Source organism: Phoca vitulina, unplaced genomic scaffold (assembly GCF_004348235.1).
Source record: "Phoca vitulina isolate PV1807 unplaced genomic scaffold, GSC_HSeal_1.0 scaffold5, whole genome shotgun sequence".
Classification (NCBI taxonomy): Eukaryota; Metazoa; Chordata; class Mammalia; order Carnivora; family Phocidae; genus Phoca; species Phoca vitulina.
In genome coordinates this window covers 8,975,894-8,991,555 of record NW_022589708.1, presented here as the reverse complement: position 1 = coordinate 8,991,555, position 15,662 = coordinate 8,975,894, and the positions used below count along the sequence as shown (strand labels likewise).

Below are 15,662 nucleotides of genomic sequence, written 5' to 3'. Positions count from 1 at the left end.
CATCCATCCGCAGGTCACACATTCCGTGCTCAACAATCAAAGTCACCCCTCTTGAATTCCTTATTGGAATCTCAACTCTCCTCATTTACACTTAAACACAAGATTTATAAGACAGGCAGAGGTGTATTATGAATGCCATCCTGTCAGCACCTACTTTTCCCTTGTTTTTACAACTAGACACGGTGCTCAGAAGAGGAATTCCTGCTATGCTAGTGTTTCATTTGAGGCCCAGGGAACACACACAGGCCAGCAGTCGCGGTGTCATTGTGATAGATTGAAATGGCACCTTCTCAGGCTGAGGGGGGAAAAGACTTGTGCAATGAGAAACAGATGTTCTGGAAACTTCTAGAGTTTTTGGTAAAAACTCCTAAGGCTTTATTGATCGGAGCCACAAAGTGAAGGAATAATTCTTCAGCCATTTCAGCTGCTAAAGTTTATACTACTAGCATAATGTAGAGTAGAGACAGCCTCTTTGCTGATTAAAAATATTATGTTTTATGTTTTGTCACTAATCTTCCTGGAGCTGATCTTCGGATATAGTGTGTGCTAGGGATCGAATTGCTTTTCTTCCTTATAAGCGTACCTGTGATATTGTGATTTATAATAAGAAATATATAGATTTGGTCTTTGTCCCCATTTCTGGCACTCAGGTCCTAAAACCCTTGGAATTTTCTAAGAGAGTGATCAGTGTGTCTTTTGTTATGGCAATGAGGTGACTTTTGTAAAGTAGCTAGGGATGGGGGCTGGTTGCCAAGAGAACCAACCAGGTGATTAGTGGGTTGGAACTTTTAGCTCCAGCCCCCAATCTCCCTAGGAGGGAAGAGGGGTTTGAGGTTGAGTCAATCACTAATGGCCAATGATTTGATCAATCATGTCTCTGTAATAAAACCTCCATAAAACCCCAAAAGGATGAGGGTTAGAGAGTTTTCAGGCTGGTGAGCCAGAACCATGTGCCACTGGGCCCAAGAACATAAACTCCTTTGTTAAGGACCTCATCCTATGTATTTCTTTATCTGGCTGTTGATTCATATCCTTGATATCCTTTGTAACAAGCCAGGGTTCTAGTGAGTAAACTGGTTTCCTGATTTCTGTGAACCATTGTAGCAAATCAATTGAAACCAAAGAAGGGTTCATGGTAATCTATGATTTATAGCAGTTGGTCAGAAGTACAGGTAACAACCTGGATTTGAGATTGCAGTCTGAAGTGGAGGGCAGTCTTGTGGGACTGAGCTCTTAACTTGTGGAACCTGATGCGTCTCTAGGTAGATAGTGTCAGAATGGAGTTGAATTGCAGGATACCCAGCTGGTGTGTGAGAATCGCTTGGTAGTGTGGGGAATCCCCCACACATTGGAATTAGGACCAGAATCATTAAACCCAGGTGTCCAAGCTCCTTGCACTGCAATGTGCAACCTTTCTCCAACCTTCCTGCAGTTTTGATTGTAGATTGAGTTTCCACATACACACGGGTCTGTGTCTGTTTATGCAGCACTTTTCTGTTATTCTATATTTTGTATCCCTGCACCAATATCACATGGTCTTAAATACTATAGCATTATAAAAAGTCTTGCTGCATCGTGGGGAAAGTTCTCACAATTCATCCTTCCTCAAGAGTGTTTAATTTTTCCTGTACTTCACAAGCCTGTACATTTTTAAAGAAAAAGTTCACAAAGTTCCACATAAAAAGGGGCAAGGCATATTTTGGTTGGGATTACATTGACTCTATATACCATGTGGGGGAGGAAGAACATCTTTTATATTGATTTTGCCAATCCATGAACATGTAATATTTTTTAATTTAATCAGGTTTTTTTTTAAGTTCTCATGATTTTCTCTGTAAAGGTCTTGTCCATTTTTGTTAGAGTTAGTTCCTCAAATATGTACTTCGTAGTTTTCAAAGCTATTGTAAGTGCTATCTTAAACATTTTTATTTCATTTTCTGTTATTAACTGGTATGTTGAAATGCAATTGAACTTTATATGTTGGTTTTGTATTTAGCAAATGCAAAATTCTCTTGTTAATTCCAACAATTTATCTGTAGATTCATTTGGGTTTTCTGTGTACTGAAGCTGGTTATCTGCTTTTAATGACATTTTTATTTATTATTTCTTCAATCCTACTTTCTACTTCTTTTTCTAGATTTACTGTGCTAGCTCAGATCTCCAGCAATACGTTGAACAGTAGTGTGTGATGGTGGGAATCCTCATGTTCCTAATTTCAAAAGGAATGTTTTTAGAAGATGTAGTGGGTAGAATAGTGGCCTGAAAAAGATATGTCCAAGTCCTAACATGCCTACCTATGAAATGTACTTACTTAGAAATAAAGTCTTTGCACATATAATTACAGCTTTCAACATGAGATCATCCTGGTTTTAGGGTGGGCCCTAAATGTGATGACTAGTGTCTTTATAAGAGACAGAGAAGGAGAAGATACAGAGACACACAGAGGGGAAGACCACTGTGAAGACCTAGGCAAAAACTGGAGTGATGTGTCTACCAGCCAATAAGCACCAAGAATTGCTAGAAGCCACCAGAAACTAGAAGAGAGGCATGAAGGGAGAGAGCTTCTGGAAGGAACCATCACTGCCAACCCCTTGATTTCAGACTTCAGGCCCCCAGAACTCTGAGAGAATACATTTCTGCTGTTTTAAGTCACCAATTTTGTAATAATTTGCCAAGGCAGCCCTAGGAAACTTACACCAAAGATAACGTAGGAAACCGCTCCATGACTCGGGGGATAAGGAAGGATTTCTTAAACAAGTTACAAAAAGCACTAGCCATAAAAGAAAAGATTGATGTATTCCTCCATGTTACAGTCATCATCTTTGGGGGCAGGAGGAGTGGCAGCGCCCAGGCAGCCAGGCTTCGAGAAGGCTCTGTGCGCTGGCCCTGCCGCCTGGATGCCCAAGAGGAAGGTCAGCTCCGCCCCGGGCTGGGGGAGGTTGTTAGCCAAACCTGCTCCCGCAAAAATGGAAATGAAGCCAAAAAATGCAGCAGGAAAGGATAAATCTTCAGACAAAAAAGTGCAAACAAAGGGGAAGAGGAGAACAAAGGGAAACCAGGCTGAAGTGGCTAACCAAGAAATAAAACTTGCAGGAACTGGGGAAACTAAAAACAAGCAGAGTCCAGCCTCTGATGAAACGGGAGAGAAAGAAGCCAAGTCTGATTGACATCACATATCTTGCCTTATCAGCAGTCCCTGTCTCCCTCCTTGTACAATCCAGAGGAATATTTTTATCAACTGTTTTGTAAACGCAAGTTTTTTAGTAGCTCTAGAAACAATTTTTTTTTTTAAGATTTTATTTATATGACAGAGAGAGACACAGTGAGAGAGGGAACACAAGCAGGGAGAGCAAGAGAGGGAGAAGCAGGCTTCCCGCCGAGCAGGGAGCCCGATGTGGGGCTCGATCCCAGTGGAATCATGACCTGAGCCGAAGGCAGACACTTAACGACTGAGCCACCCAGGCGCCCCACATCCCACAATTTAAAAAATTTGCAATAGATTATTTAACCAGTGGTTAGATGGAAGGGAAAACTATTGAGTAAAGGAATTTGTAGGACATTATATTATGGTTTCAGTGTTAGGCTTTCTAGCTCCTTTTTAATTCTCTTAATCCCATTTCAAAGTGATTTTCAATATCCACCCATTCGATATTGAGTCTTTCTAGTTGCAGGCACCCTATTGGGTTACATGGGAGATCATGGTCTCTGCAGTCAAGTTGCTTCAAATCTGGCGATGATGAGATCACTACCACACCATGGGGTAATGACAGCCATACAAGTATGCAGATGGGGAGATTCGGAAGAGGGATTCCTGAGATGTGCACTGGAGGGTATCCAAGCCAGGAGAAGACAGTCCTGGCATTCCAGACCAAGAGGACAAATAACCAAGGAAGGTAAGAAGCAAGGCCCCTACAGAACGGTAAGGGGCTGGTGTTGCTGGACCTCAGGGTACATGTGAGGAAGTGGTGAGAAACTGGATTACAGATGCAGGCAGAGGCCAGTTATGAAAGGCCTTGTAAGGTATAGGAGTTAGAATTATGTTTGGCCATGAGGCTGAATATCCAAAATCACAGTGGCATAAAGACCGCAGTTCACAGCTTTGTCATTTAAGCCTTGTATCCGGGTGGGTAGTGGCTGCCACGACGCTCCACACCAAGGCCAGGGCCCAGACCCGCTCTTCGCGCCGCTCCATGGCCCAAACACAGCTAATAATCAGCACAACACAGGCCTTTAAAATAAAATTGGTTTTATTATAAAATTTTAAAACCGTGCTTTAAAGGATTGTCGTGGGAATACTGCATCATAAGAAACATATGTTCATAATCCAGACAGTCACACAGTGGATTTTATACTGTCCATGGAATTAATATTTAAAAAACATTCTTCTTTTCAGTTAAGAAGAGTCTTCAGAGCACCATTATTTGAAGGGAAGGTATTTTGCATATCAGAGTTCATCTTTGGTCTGCAATTAAGAAGCAAAATATTTAGTGCCATCAAGAAGTCTTAGATGAGTCAAGAAAACTTCCGTTAGTCTATTAATTATTTTCCCCTAAAGATGGGAGGAGGAAAAAAGGCAAGTTGGTGCTGGAGGCTTGTAGGGCCTAGGGCTATGCTTGGGATCACCCCTGGAGAAAGTCACATTGTGGTTTATGGGATTACTGATGGCCAACACAAACATCTAAGCGTCTGCATTCCCGTAAAGAGTCTGGGCTGTGAATCATGTCAGTGAAGGGCTAGAGCAGACAATGAGAAGGAAATTAACAAAGCCCTTCAGTGCACCAGTCAGGGGAAGATACTGATTTGGCACTCCTCAAAATCACTTAGACAAAGAGGAAAAATAAAAAAACGGGGGGACGGGGGGACTGGAGAAAGGAGCTGCCCAGTTTCATCTGGAGCCAACAAGTGTTATGTTACCAAATCACAAATCTCATGAGGGTACATTTCAAGTCTGGCGATTTTTCTCAAAGATTTTTAAGTTATCTCTACACCCAATGTGGGGCTTGAACTTATGACCCCAAGATCAAGTCGCAGGCTGTACGGACTGAGCCAGCCAGGTGCCCCCGATTCTGGCAATTTTTCTTTGCTCAATGGCTTTAATTCATTTTATGAACTTCCAGCACTGACAGGGGTTAATACTGATCAATTACCACTTCTTGGGGGTTAGTACTTAGTGGCAAGTGGGTACTCCCAAAGAACAAAATAAAAACAAAATAACCAAAACTCTGATTTGTAGCACCTGCTGTTGTCATGGTGACTCTCCCACCAGGCGGATTCCAAGCTACCCGAAATTAACGAATGTGCAAAATTCCTGAATATGTCACAGTCAGTGAGCTCCTATCAACTGGTTCCATCACACCACTGGGGACAGTGATCACTTTATTCCTTTTACACCTCCTTGTGAGACAGGCATGATAATAATTGCCAAATCTGCCTTCTCATCTTTGGTCACAATACCACAGTTTTCAGTTTGTCCATTTAGAGACATGAGGATATTGCTTAGAATAATATCAAGCCTGTATATTATATATGTATATGTAGATATATATGTGTGATATATACTACAATTTTTATACAATATATGTTCATTCAAACAAAAAACAAGTACAATCAAAACAACCTTCCCCTGCCACACCATGTCTTTATGCACAACCAGACACACAATCTGATGATGGAGACTAGTTTTCGTCTTAGCTTTTCTATAATCTAGCTAGATGATTCTAAGCTAAATTCTTCTTCAAGCTTGGTTTTTTAACCGTAAAATGAAGGCATTACTGGGTGACCCCTAAGGTCATTTTTAGCCTTACAAGTCTATGTGAATCTGCCTTTTATAAATGAAATCAGTATGCGCTGGCATCAACAGAGATTGCTTCTTAAATGAATAATCTGATAACATGAATAATCATGGTTATATATTTTTTTCATCTCTAAATTGAGGTAATGAACTTTGTCAAACCTATCTCACATGAACCATGTGAAAATACTTTTCAAACTGTAAACATCTATTCAAATGCCACGTGATTTGAATTCTCACGTTAAAAAAAGGCTTTGGGGGGGGCGGGGAGGGGGGTTCCTGTGTCTTCTCTCTTATCTGCATGTCAGTGCCCTTTCTTCAGCCTGGTTGTCCATGGCATCCGCCTCTCTGGTGGACTGAACTGCATGGAGGCCCCTGGAGGAGCTCAAATTCTTGCTGTCTGACTCAATGACTAAAGGAACGAATGAGGACTTGGAACAACACTAGTTCTTACTCTGACATTGGCCAGTTCTGGTTACCTTTTTCCTATGGCACGTGCAAGGAAAGAGGTCATCCTCAGCCTGTGGTTCTACCCTCTTCATGCCCTCTCGGATTTGGGGCTCACTCACTTGCAGACTGGCATATTCCTGTGTAAGCAACAATTCAAAAGCTTTCCTTATGTAACTTAAAGTACATTCACCAAATTAGATACATTACACTGTAATTTGCTAGAATATGGTCCTTTTAACTCATATGTGACAAGTTGTGATAAGCAAAATTCTTCATACTCCCCTTAAACACCCAACACCAGAGCTTCTGAGAGGGGGCTGTCCTTTGGACACTGGCTGCCTATTGCTAATGGACCTCTTCTTATTTTCTCCTTTATATATACGACTTGTAGGGTTTGGGTTTTACTACTGTCTGCCTCGAAGTGAAAATAACTGTGCACCCGATCTCCCCTAGACTGGGAATTTGAGAATAGAGAGTATTCCCACCATGGCCTGCACAGCCTCAGACAGCACCTTCGTCTATAATGTGCTTGCTCTGGGCTAGGTGGTGACGCTCTAGTAAATGCAATCTGAATCAATGAACACAACCCCATGGATCTTTAGGAATTTGGACAGTGAGTCCCCTGATCTTCAGTTGACACACTTCACCCTCTCCATCCCTTCACCATCCCCTAGGAAGGTGAAAAAGGGGGAGGAGCCAGTGCAGACCAGAAAACAGACTGACTTTGTTCTATAGCAGAGTCTAAGATTTGGGGCTCAATACCTGCAATTCTGAGATTAAAACAAAAATCTTAATTTAGATCTAGTAGTATTATTAGCAAATTACTTGTTTACTAGCCTTTTAAATGATCAGATATACATTGATTATAATCCCTAAATGCTTAGGTCCATGAAAACACTTTCCAAGAGACATCATAGCTCATATGGGATCAGCATTATAGGTCTGAAGATACTGTGCACTGTTTATAGACAAAGAACTGGTAAGGCAGCAGCAAGATTGTACAAAGATAAGATACAGATCCACGTACAGTAACTTTGCAGGGTCAGAGGCCAATTTCCTAACCACACACACAGAGTGTGAACATAAATACTTTTCCCATTATGTTGTAGCATTCTCCTCTAGCTCATCTTTGGTTTTGTACTATTTTCATTACTATTTGATGTTGGTCCCTGTTTTTTGCCCACATAAGTATGTATGTATATATATATCTCCTTATATTAATATACTTTAAGAAATTATTAAGTGAAATATTATTTGCTGTTAACATGTCCAATTACAAATTGTATGTCTGTTCTCTTAGAAAATACTGACCTGGAAAAGTTTAAAATAGTAACAGAATATGTCATCACCCATGAGATTATTTCTTGCAAATTCCTGTCCTGCTTTTGCTATCTTCTTTGCCTGTAGGAACAATGACAACAGAAGCCTTTAATGAAACATATTTTTTTCCATGCAGACATATGCAAACTGATGATCTTCAGAGTCCACATATAATGGGATAATGGCAGGAGGAATTTCTTTGAGGGTAGTCTTATGTGGTAAAGGGAATGTTTAAGAGGGTATGCTCAGATTAAAGGGAGGTTTTTTAAAGATTTTATTTGTTTATTTGATAGAGAGAGATATAGCGAGAGAGGGAACACAGCAGGGGGAGTGGGAGAGGGAGAAGCAGGCTTCCCGCAGAGCAGGGAGCCCGATGCAGGGCTCCATCCCAGGACCCCGGGATCATGACCTGAGCTTAACGACTGAGCCACCCAGGCGCCCAAAGGGAGGTTTTTTTAGACTTGAAGTTTGAGGAATCATACTGGACCTTTCAGAATTAAGCCTCTCTTGCAGAGAGAGGGCACACATTTAATGGAGTGACAATGACATTGTAAAGTAAATTCAAGACAAAGCTTAACGCACTGCCGTAACAGTTCTCAGCAATTCATCTTCAGTTTACTTCGTGCAATCCCGCCTTTTAATCTAGAGCAGTGAGTTTTCCTTCCTGCCAGTCTGGCCGTCTTAATTTTCACATTGCTAGCAGAGGTGACGCAGTGCTTGGGGCTCCGGTCAATCTGACCAAAAGACAAGGCATCCTCAAGGGCAACATTTAGCTTTTGGTTTCAAGTGCAGAGTGGACAGTGAATCCAAGCCTGGACGCCTGTGTTCACCCCGAGGGGGGCTGATGTGCTGCCATGGGGAGGTGGCGTTCCATTTACAGTAAAGGTCTAAATCTGAGCATCCTGAATGCTTTTCAGGGACCAGACATTTAAAATGAACCCCTGCTATTGGGGTAGAAGAGACTGACCTTACCTCTTCATCATGATCTTTTGCCCACTTGAGTTTTTCTAGGAGATCACTCAGGTTGCTTTTGACAGGAATGTAATGTTTCCAGGGCTGCAGCTCGTTGTAAAAGTGTTCGTAGTAGATGGAGTCCTGCTTTAGCACAACACTGTCACCGACTAGGAGATAGGGCAGGCGATACGCGGCGACAGTGCCATCGATGTTTATTTGATACTTATGCTGCAAGACAGCGGTAAAATAAAAGCCGTCATTAAATTGCCTTTCTCCACTCTTGATTCTCCTCCTCCTTCCACACTTGAAGCCTCAACATTGTCAGGTGCAAACTGGCCAGATTTTGCCCTCTGCCTCTGCCATGGAGTAAATGCTATTATAGAACACCTGACCTAGAGCTAAAGGCTTATTGCCATGCCCTCCTGAATTTCACAAAGGGGCCACGAGTCTGACGCTAAAGCAGACAATAAAATAATAAGACTGCTGTCTTAAGAAAGATAGATTTATCGTGACTCTGTAATCCCTCTACTGCTTTACTGATCACATGTGAGCACCTAAGGGGATGGCAGCCTATGCGATGTTAGCCATCCCTTTTAACATCAGATGGCTACACACAAGTTTTGAGGAAATTAACAAGCTCTGGGGCAAGGGCATCTATGAATAAAAATATTCATAGAGCTGTGGTAATCAATTAGTCTTTAGTTGTAGCAAATTCAACAGGTAGGAATAAAGCAAAGGCATGACAGAACACCCTCTGATGAGGGGTGGCAGATAACAGCTCTCTTTGGTTCTATAACCATTTCTTTCAGAAGTCTTTGTGATATGCAGATGGAGGAAACACTGACAATTCAACTTACGGCATTGTGTAGGTCTACCTGCTTCCCATCAAAAGAAAACCTGGCTACCTACAGCACAGATAGAGTTTGCTAATCACTTGCCTTCCCACATACAGAGGACAGGTGACTACCTTTTGTCCACCATTCCTTCCATGACGTGTGTCTTTAGAAACCACTTAGTGGTTTGGAGAACAGGGCAGTGTCCCACTGCCTAGAAGAAAGAGTGAGAAAAAGGATCCCTCCCCAGGAAACATGAGCAATCCAGGTTTTAGATACAGAAAGCCCTCCCTAATTCCCAGAATTCCCAGGCAACCATTTGGTTGGGTTTCAAGACATTTCCCCATCAGAAAGTCTGATAAGAGACACCTGGTTTATATCTTCTTTAGTCTGTTGCGATGCTCTGGGAGAAGTATTTGTAAAATCACATACATACATTTAATAAGAAAGGATTTGGAGCTGAAATGTGCTTACCTTGAGGGTCAGTTGGGGAAAAAAATTCTAGCTCTACCCAGGCCCCAAGCTCCCTTGATGCATATTTAAGGTCAGGTCTGGGTACTTTGTACAACCCACATTGCCACAGTGGTCCCTGGGGCCTCATGCCTTGATGTTCACCTCTCTCACCCCCTCTCGTTTATAGGCCTCAGTTTCCCTCCCCCAAATGAAGACATTTGGAAAAACAAAAAGGATTGGACACAACTGAGGCCATACCTTGAAGAAATCGAAAAATGAAATGTGTTTCACAATAGGACCATATAGGCTTTCATCGTGTTTAAAGAAGAAGAAGTTGGTGAAGGCAGCGTCTATGAGTTCCGGGTGCTTCCTGCTGAGCTTAACCAGCTCCAGCCTCTCTCTGCGGCTGTCACGCCCTCTCCACATAGCGGTGGAGTTCTTGCTTTCCCAGGGAGGACCCGTGTTAGCTTGCACAGACATCATGTCCAGACTTACTCTGGAAGACAGAAAGGGCCACAGGTTTTCCTCCCCAACCATCACAGCGCAAAGGTGGCTGAACGCAACAAGGAAAGAAAACCAAGGCTCTGGGTCATCTTAGACCCGTCTCTCACCGGCCCATGGTTTCTAGAACAGAGTCAGTCAAGTCGTAGGTAGGCATCACGATATCCTTGGAATCCGTGGAGCCACACCAGGAAAAGATCGGATGGATGTGTGAGCTGGATTTCTTTTTTTCCAAAGGCCAGTCTCCCAAGTTAACAAAAAACTCCACATCTGGCATCTTCACCTGGAAAAGGAGGGTAAAGAGCTTGTCTACATTAGTGGCAGTGGATAATCCCTTCTATGGATCAATGTGTGGGGAAAGGCAGCCTCGTGCATGCAGTCTTTCCACCCCTGCTTGGCCACATAAGAACAGGTGTCAGGTCTGGAACACTTCTTTACCAAGAGATAGAGCCCTCGCAGTCTGGGCGGGGGCTCACCTCCTTGTGAGCGAATGTACTTCTTGTTCTGCTTAAGCGCAGGTGTCCACGGCCCTCGGGCTGCCCGGCTTGCCGTATTCCAGACCCCACTGGGAGGGATCAGGGAGCTTGCACTGCAGCAAGAAGTGAGGTGCTTGCAGCCACAGTGCGCAGTGGGGGGGGGGGGGTAGGGGGGGGGGGGGGGTGGTGGGCAGATCTGCAGGCCCAGGGTAGGGCCACACAGCAAGGGACTGGATTTTGTTCCCTGTCCTCTGTTACAAGTAAGCGCTATAGCCCTTGAGGCTGGTATGCGTGCTGTTTTCAGCAACCTCGAATCCCTCACAGGTTTCTTCCTTGGGTGGCATTTACCTGCCTTTTCACTTTGGCCGGATTCACGTAATATCCTATCCTGCAACACAGCCAGACCACCCAGTGGTCACAAGAAAATTAGGAATTAGAAATTCTGGACACACAAGAAAATTTAGAAATTGTACCAAACGAAAGACCAACTTTACAAGCTTCAGGTGATGATAATTACCCCAATTTGAATAGTGGGTAATTTTTTAGAATACTGTCATATATATAAGCATACTAGATATCCTTTCTGTGACGTGCAAATTGGCCAATAGACTGGCTTCAAAAAGAGATGAAATGGCAAAGATAATCTCAGTTCTAATGCTGCCAAGAGACTCTAGGATGATCAGAAAGAGAAAGGGAATTACTGGAAAACAATTACAGCTCAAAGCACTGGGACTCTAACCCTAGTTCCTGGTTAATGAGCCAGATGTGCCCATTTAAGAAATATACCCCCCACCCCAGATAGTGGGGGGACCAGAATCTGAACTCTGGAAGCCCAACACCAAAGCCAGCTCTAAGGATTTCCAAACTAGACCACCTCTACTGACAAGTGGTACAAACGTGTTCAATGAACCTGTTTGGTTTTTCTTTTTTTTTTAATCAAGCCACAGGTAAATGTTTGGGGTTTTTGGTCAGTCTGAAAAGCATCTTGAGAAACTGGAGTCCTGAAGAACAGTCTTATTTTTCCACGGATTGACACAGATGAGCAAGGAAAACTTGCCAGCACCCTGAAGTCTTAGCTGAAGGAGACAGAATACAGATGCTTTGTAGCTGCCTATGTTCAGAATAAACTCACTATAAGTGCTCTGCAAGCTTGAGAAAGTACTGTGATTTTCCATGAGTAATTCAATCAAGATATAGACACAGAGTATCCAATAAATTGTTATTAAGCAACTGGTAACAATGTGGGTAGTTTTTCCTATCAGCCAGTTTACTATCACTGTGAGGTTCTCTACTAGAACCTCACGAAAAGCACTTTATACCAAGAAACGGGATTCAGCATACAGTAAGCCTTCTCTGGGCTCAAAGTAGGTTTAGTACTAAAACAATTTTATTCTAAGACATTTTCCCTTATAAGGTATTGCTGTGGGTTGAATTCTGTCCCCCCAAAAGATAGGCTGAAGTCCAAAACCTCAGTATCTCAGAATGTGACCTTATTTGGAACTAGGGTTGTTGCAGATACAATTAGTTAAGCTGAGGTCCTACTGGAGTAGGGCGGGCCCTGATCCAATATGACTAGTGTCCTTACCAGAAGAGAAGAGAGAGACACACGGGGGAAGCGGATGGTAAGGGGCAGAAGCTGGAGTGAGGTGGCTGCAAGCCAAGGAGCCCCAAGATGGCCGGCCGGGCACCAGAAGCAGGGAGAGGTTCTCCCCTACAGCTCTCGGGGGGGGGGGGGGGCGGGGGACGGGGAGGCCTGCTGACGCCTTGCTCTCAGACTTGTAGCCTCCAGAACTACGAGAGAACAAACATTTCTGCTGTTTTATGCCACCAAGTTTGCAGTACTTTGTGACAGCAACCCTAGGAAATTCATATAGGTACCCTATGTGACGTAAAGCTTCAGAACAGTATTATAATAAGGTTCCAGAATAGAACACCACTGATGCTGTTATTTTTTAAAAAAATTATATAGTAAAACCTGGGCTGAAACTGTCTATTATACCTAAGAGAAAAGAAATACTTACTTTTCTAGTCAAAGAAAGTAGTATGGCATCCATGAAAATTCGAAAACCTACATGTTCACCATGAGTCTTGATATAAACCTAAAAGAGAAGTGAACATTTATTAAGTTAACCTAGAAATGGTTTATTTTCCGTCACCCTTATTTCCATTTTGTTTATTATGTTAATCTAAAAGTACTGGTAGATTTCATTGAGGTAAAGCTTATCACAATGATCCTCAGAATGATTTTTTTTTTTTTAAGATTTTATTTTTAAGTAATCCCCACACCCATCTTGGGGCTTGAGCCCACACCCTGAGATCAAGAGTCGCAGGCTGCACCGAGTGAGCCAGCCAAGCATTCCACAGAATGATTTTTAATAAAACTCTGTAGCTACTTAGAGCCAAATGGACAGAACAAATAAAAAATCACTAAGCCAAACAAGCAAACCTTAATCACAAATCGTACCTTGTTATCCTTCAAGGTATAATGACATAAGCTTTGTCTTTGTCCAAATCTTTTTGGGATTTCTTCTGCAATCTTTTCTGGATCAACAGCAGGGAAATGTGCCAGATCTCTCTGAATCTGAGTAATGGTTTCTGGGCAGTTCATCTCCTGTGACCAGGCTGCACTATCTTCCAAAGGACAGTCACAGTTTTCATGGTAAACCGGCCCTAATTACACACAAGTAACAAAATATCACAGTAATAATTTCACTCAGCATTCAAAACAACTAAGAAATATCCATTATGTGGCTTCATAAATACTGTTGTTTTAAAATTATGTTACAAATTACCTTTTAAAATATATGGAGATTTGGCAACATGTTGACCTTGGAATTTAACTTCTATCTTCAGATTTTTGTAGCTTGCATACATTCTGTATCTTACTATGAAGGACCCATCCTTTCGGTCTAAAACCTGGACTCCAACTCTAGTGAACTGCTCTTCCGGTGCCGAGATTTTAATTTGGAACACCTTTTCACCTGGAGAAGATGTGAACCTGTCATGGGAAGAACAGCAAGACATAAAGATTATTTCAAGGCACAAATGCACAAAGATTATGCTCTCGTCTGTTAGCCTTACTGTTTTCCTCCATACTCTCTCCCTAACATATATGCTTATTGCTTCTCTCACATGCTTGTAGTATCAGAATGAATGTGATGGATCAGAGATTTAAAAAAAAAAAAGCAGAGGATGACAAATGTCCACAATAACATAAACATTTCATTAGAAAATTACAAGGGAATATATAAAGACTACATATTTATGTAAACATAGAACCCACTTACGCATTCTATATATAAAAATATTCTTATCAATCTGTGCACCTGGTAATTTGCCTCTAAAGATAATGACCTTTTGAAAAATCTCAATGATTCTTTAAAAGAGCAGTATTATAAATCATGTTCAGCCATGGGCAAAAGCCAGTAGGTTGTGTATCATCTAAGTGACACTGTATAAAGTTGTGTTTTTTTTTTTTTTAATGTGAGTGCTCTTGCTATGAAGATTTTTAAGATGGTATTTAGTTCCCCCAATTGTTATAACCAAGTGACAAAACTGATAACTTTTTTCTCCCTCTGCTTTGGAAAACGTCTTGATAGTTTTTCTTAAAATACCCAAGATTTTTTTTTCCCTACAAAATATACACGGTTAGCATCCACCAATAAAAAAAGACAATCATTTCGAGAGTATGTGAATTCTAAAACTAAGCTTTGAGTTATCAATTTAATTGCTGGAATTCAGTGGAATGAAATAATGTTCCTTACAAACAGTAGGAGATTCACACTTTGATACTTTCTGTATCAGATACTGTATCAAATTCTGTATCAGACACTTTCTGATAAGTTTCTGTAACTTTAAAGTTTCAAAGAGTGCTTCATTTTTCTTTCTGAGTTTCAAAACATGCTTACCTGCAGATGTCTCCCTGAAAACAGAGGGCAGCACCAGAGAAAGATGAACCAACCAAGTTTTTAACAACTGGGTTTACATTCCTTACAACAGCTTATGCCAAAGTAGGTGGAAAAGGTGCTTCTAGCAAAGTCCAGGGGCTTTGTCTCTCCAGTCCTGTGTGAGTTCCTATCAAAACAGCCAGGAGAAGAGCTAATCCGGAATTATTTCTAAAGCTACAGAGAATAAAATTGATTGGGACGGGGAAGACTGTTACAACCAGATGTGGATAGCATCCAAATATCCTGGAATTTAAACTGCTGTGGAAAAACGGGATCTTGGGCGGGAGAAACAGTACATTTTAACTGCATTCCAAAAGAGTTAGGGAGCCGTTTCTCGACTTACTTATTTCCTGATGTATCCACCGCCTGAATGTAGAAATAGCGTGCGGGAAGGACGACGGCTGCCTTCAGCCCGGGTCCCCATACTTCGCTCTTCTCTGGACTCAGTCGCCTCTCTCTGCCGGTCTCGGCGAGTGCTGGCACTGTCCCCCCAAAGAAGCAGTAAAGCAGCAAAATGCTAAACATTTACAAGACCGACTCTCAAATGATCCACGGATAAATGAAGTGTAAGAGGTGATCGGGACCAGCCGCGCCTTGGGCAGGGGCACGTTGGCTGATCACAGCAGCAAACACGACTCCAAAAGGTGTCCCTTGCTGTGCAGGGCAGGCGCGCGGGTCTCCACTTTTCCCCAGGAAAATCACAGGCGGAGCGCTGGCTTGTCCAGCTGACGGATGCCAGTCCTTTTGCTCAAACGAGCAGGAACCACGCTACTCCTCTTTCTTGGGACCAAGATAAACTTGTGTTGCTCCTGCAACTGGAGCATCATTGGGGGCGAATCGGTCTCAGGTTCCAGCCCAAGGTGCAGGGCGAGGGGATTGGCCTGCGTGTCGGCTGGGCTGAGTAAGGCCTTCTCCAAGTGGATGGCTCAGTGGCGTC

The 15,662-nt window shown here is 42.5% G+C and overlaps 1 protein-coding gene across 1 annotated transcript; it reads right to left on the bottom strand.

The window, feature by feature from the left end:
- Positions 1-4,229: 4,229 nt before the first annotated feature.
- Positions 4,230-15,562, bottom strand: POGLUT2 (protein O-glucosyltransferase 2). The gene is made up of 10 exons (XM_032402459.1): positions 15,069-15,562; positions 13,571-13,776; positions 13,243-13,448; positions 12,800-12,877; positions 10,413-10,585; positions 10,060-10,297; positions 8,534-8,743; positions 7,553-7,642; positions 6,271-6,378; positions 4,230-4,462 (listed from the first exon to the last, which is right to left on the bottom strand). The coding sequence occupies exons 1-10, from the start codon at positions 15,248-15,250 to the stop codon at positions 4,445-4,447; spliced, it is 1,509 nt and encodes a 502-aa protein (XP_032258350.1). The 5' UTR covers positions 15,251-15,562; the 3' UTR covers positions 4,230-4,444.
- Between the last annotated feature and the right edge of the window lie 100 nt (positions 15,563-15,662).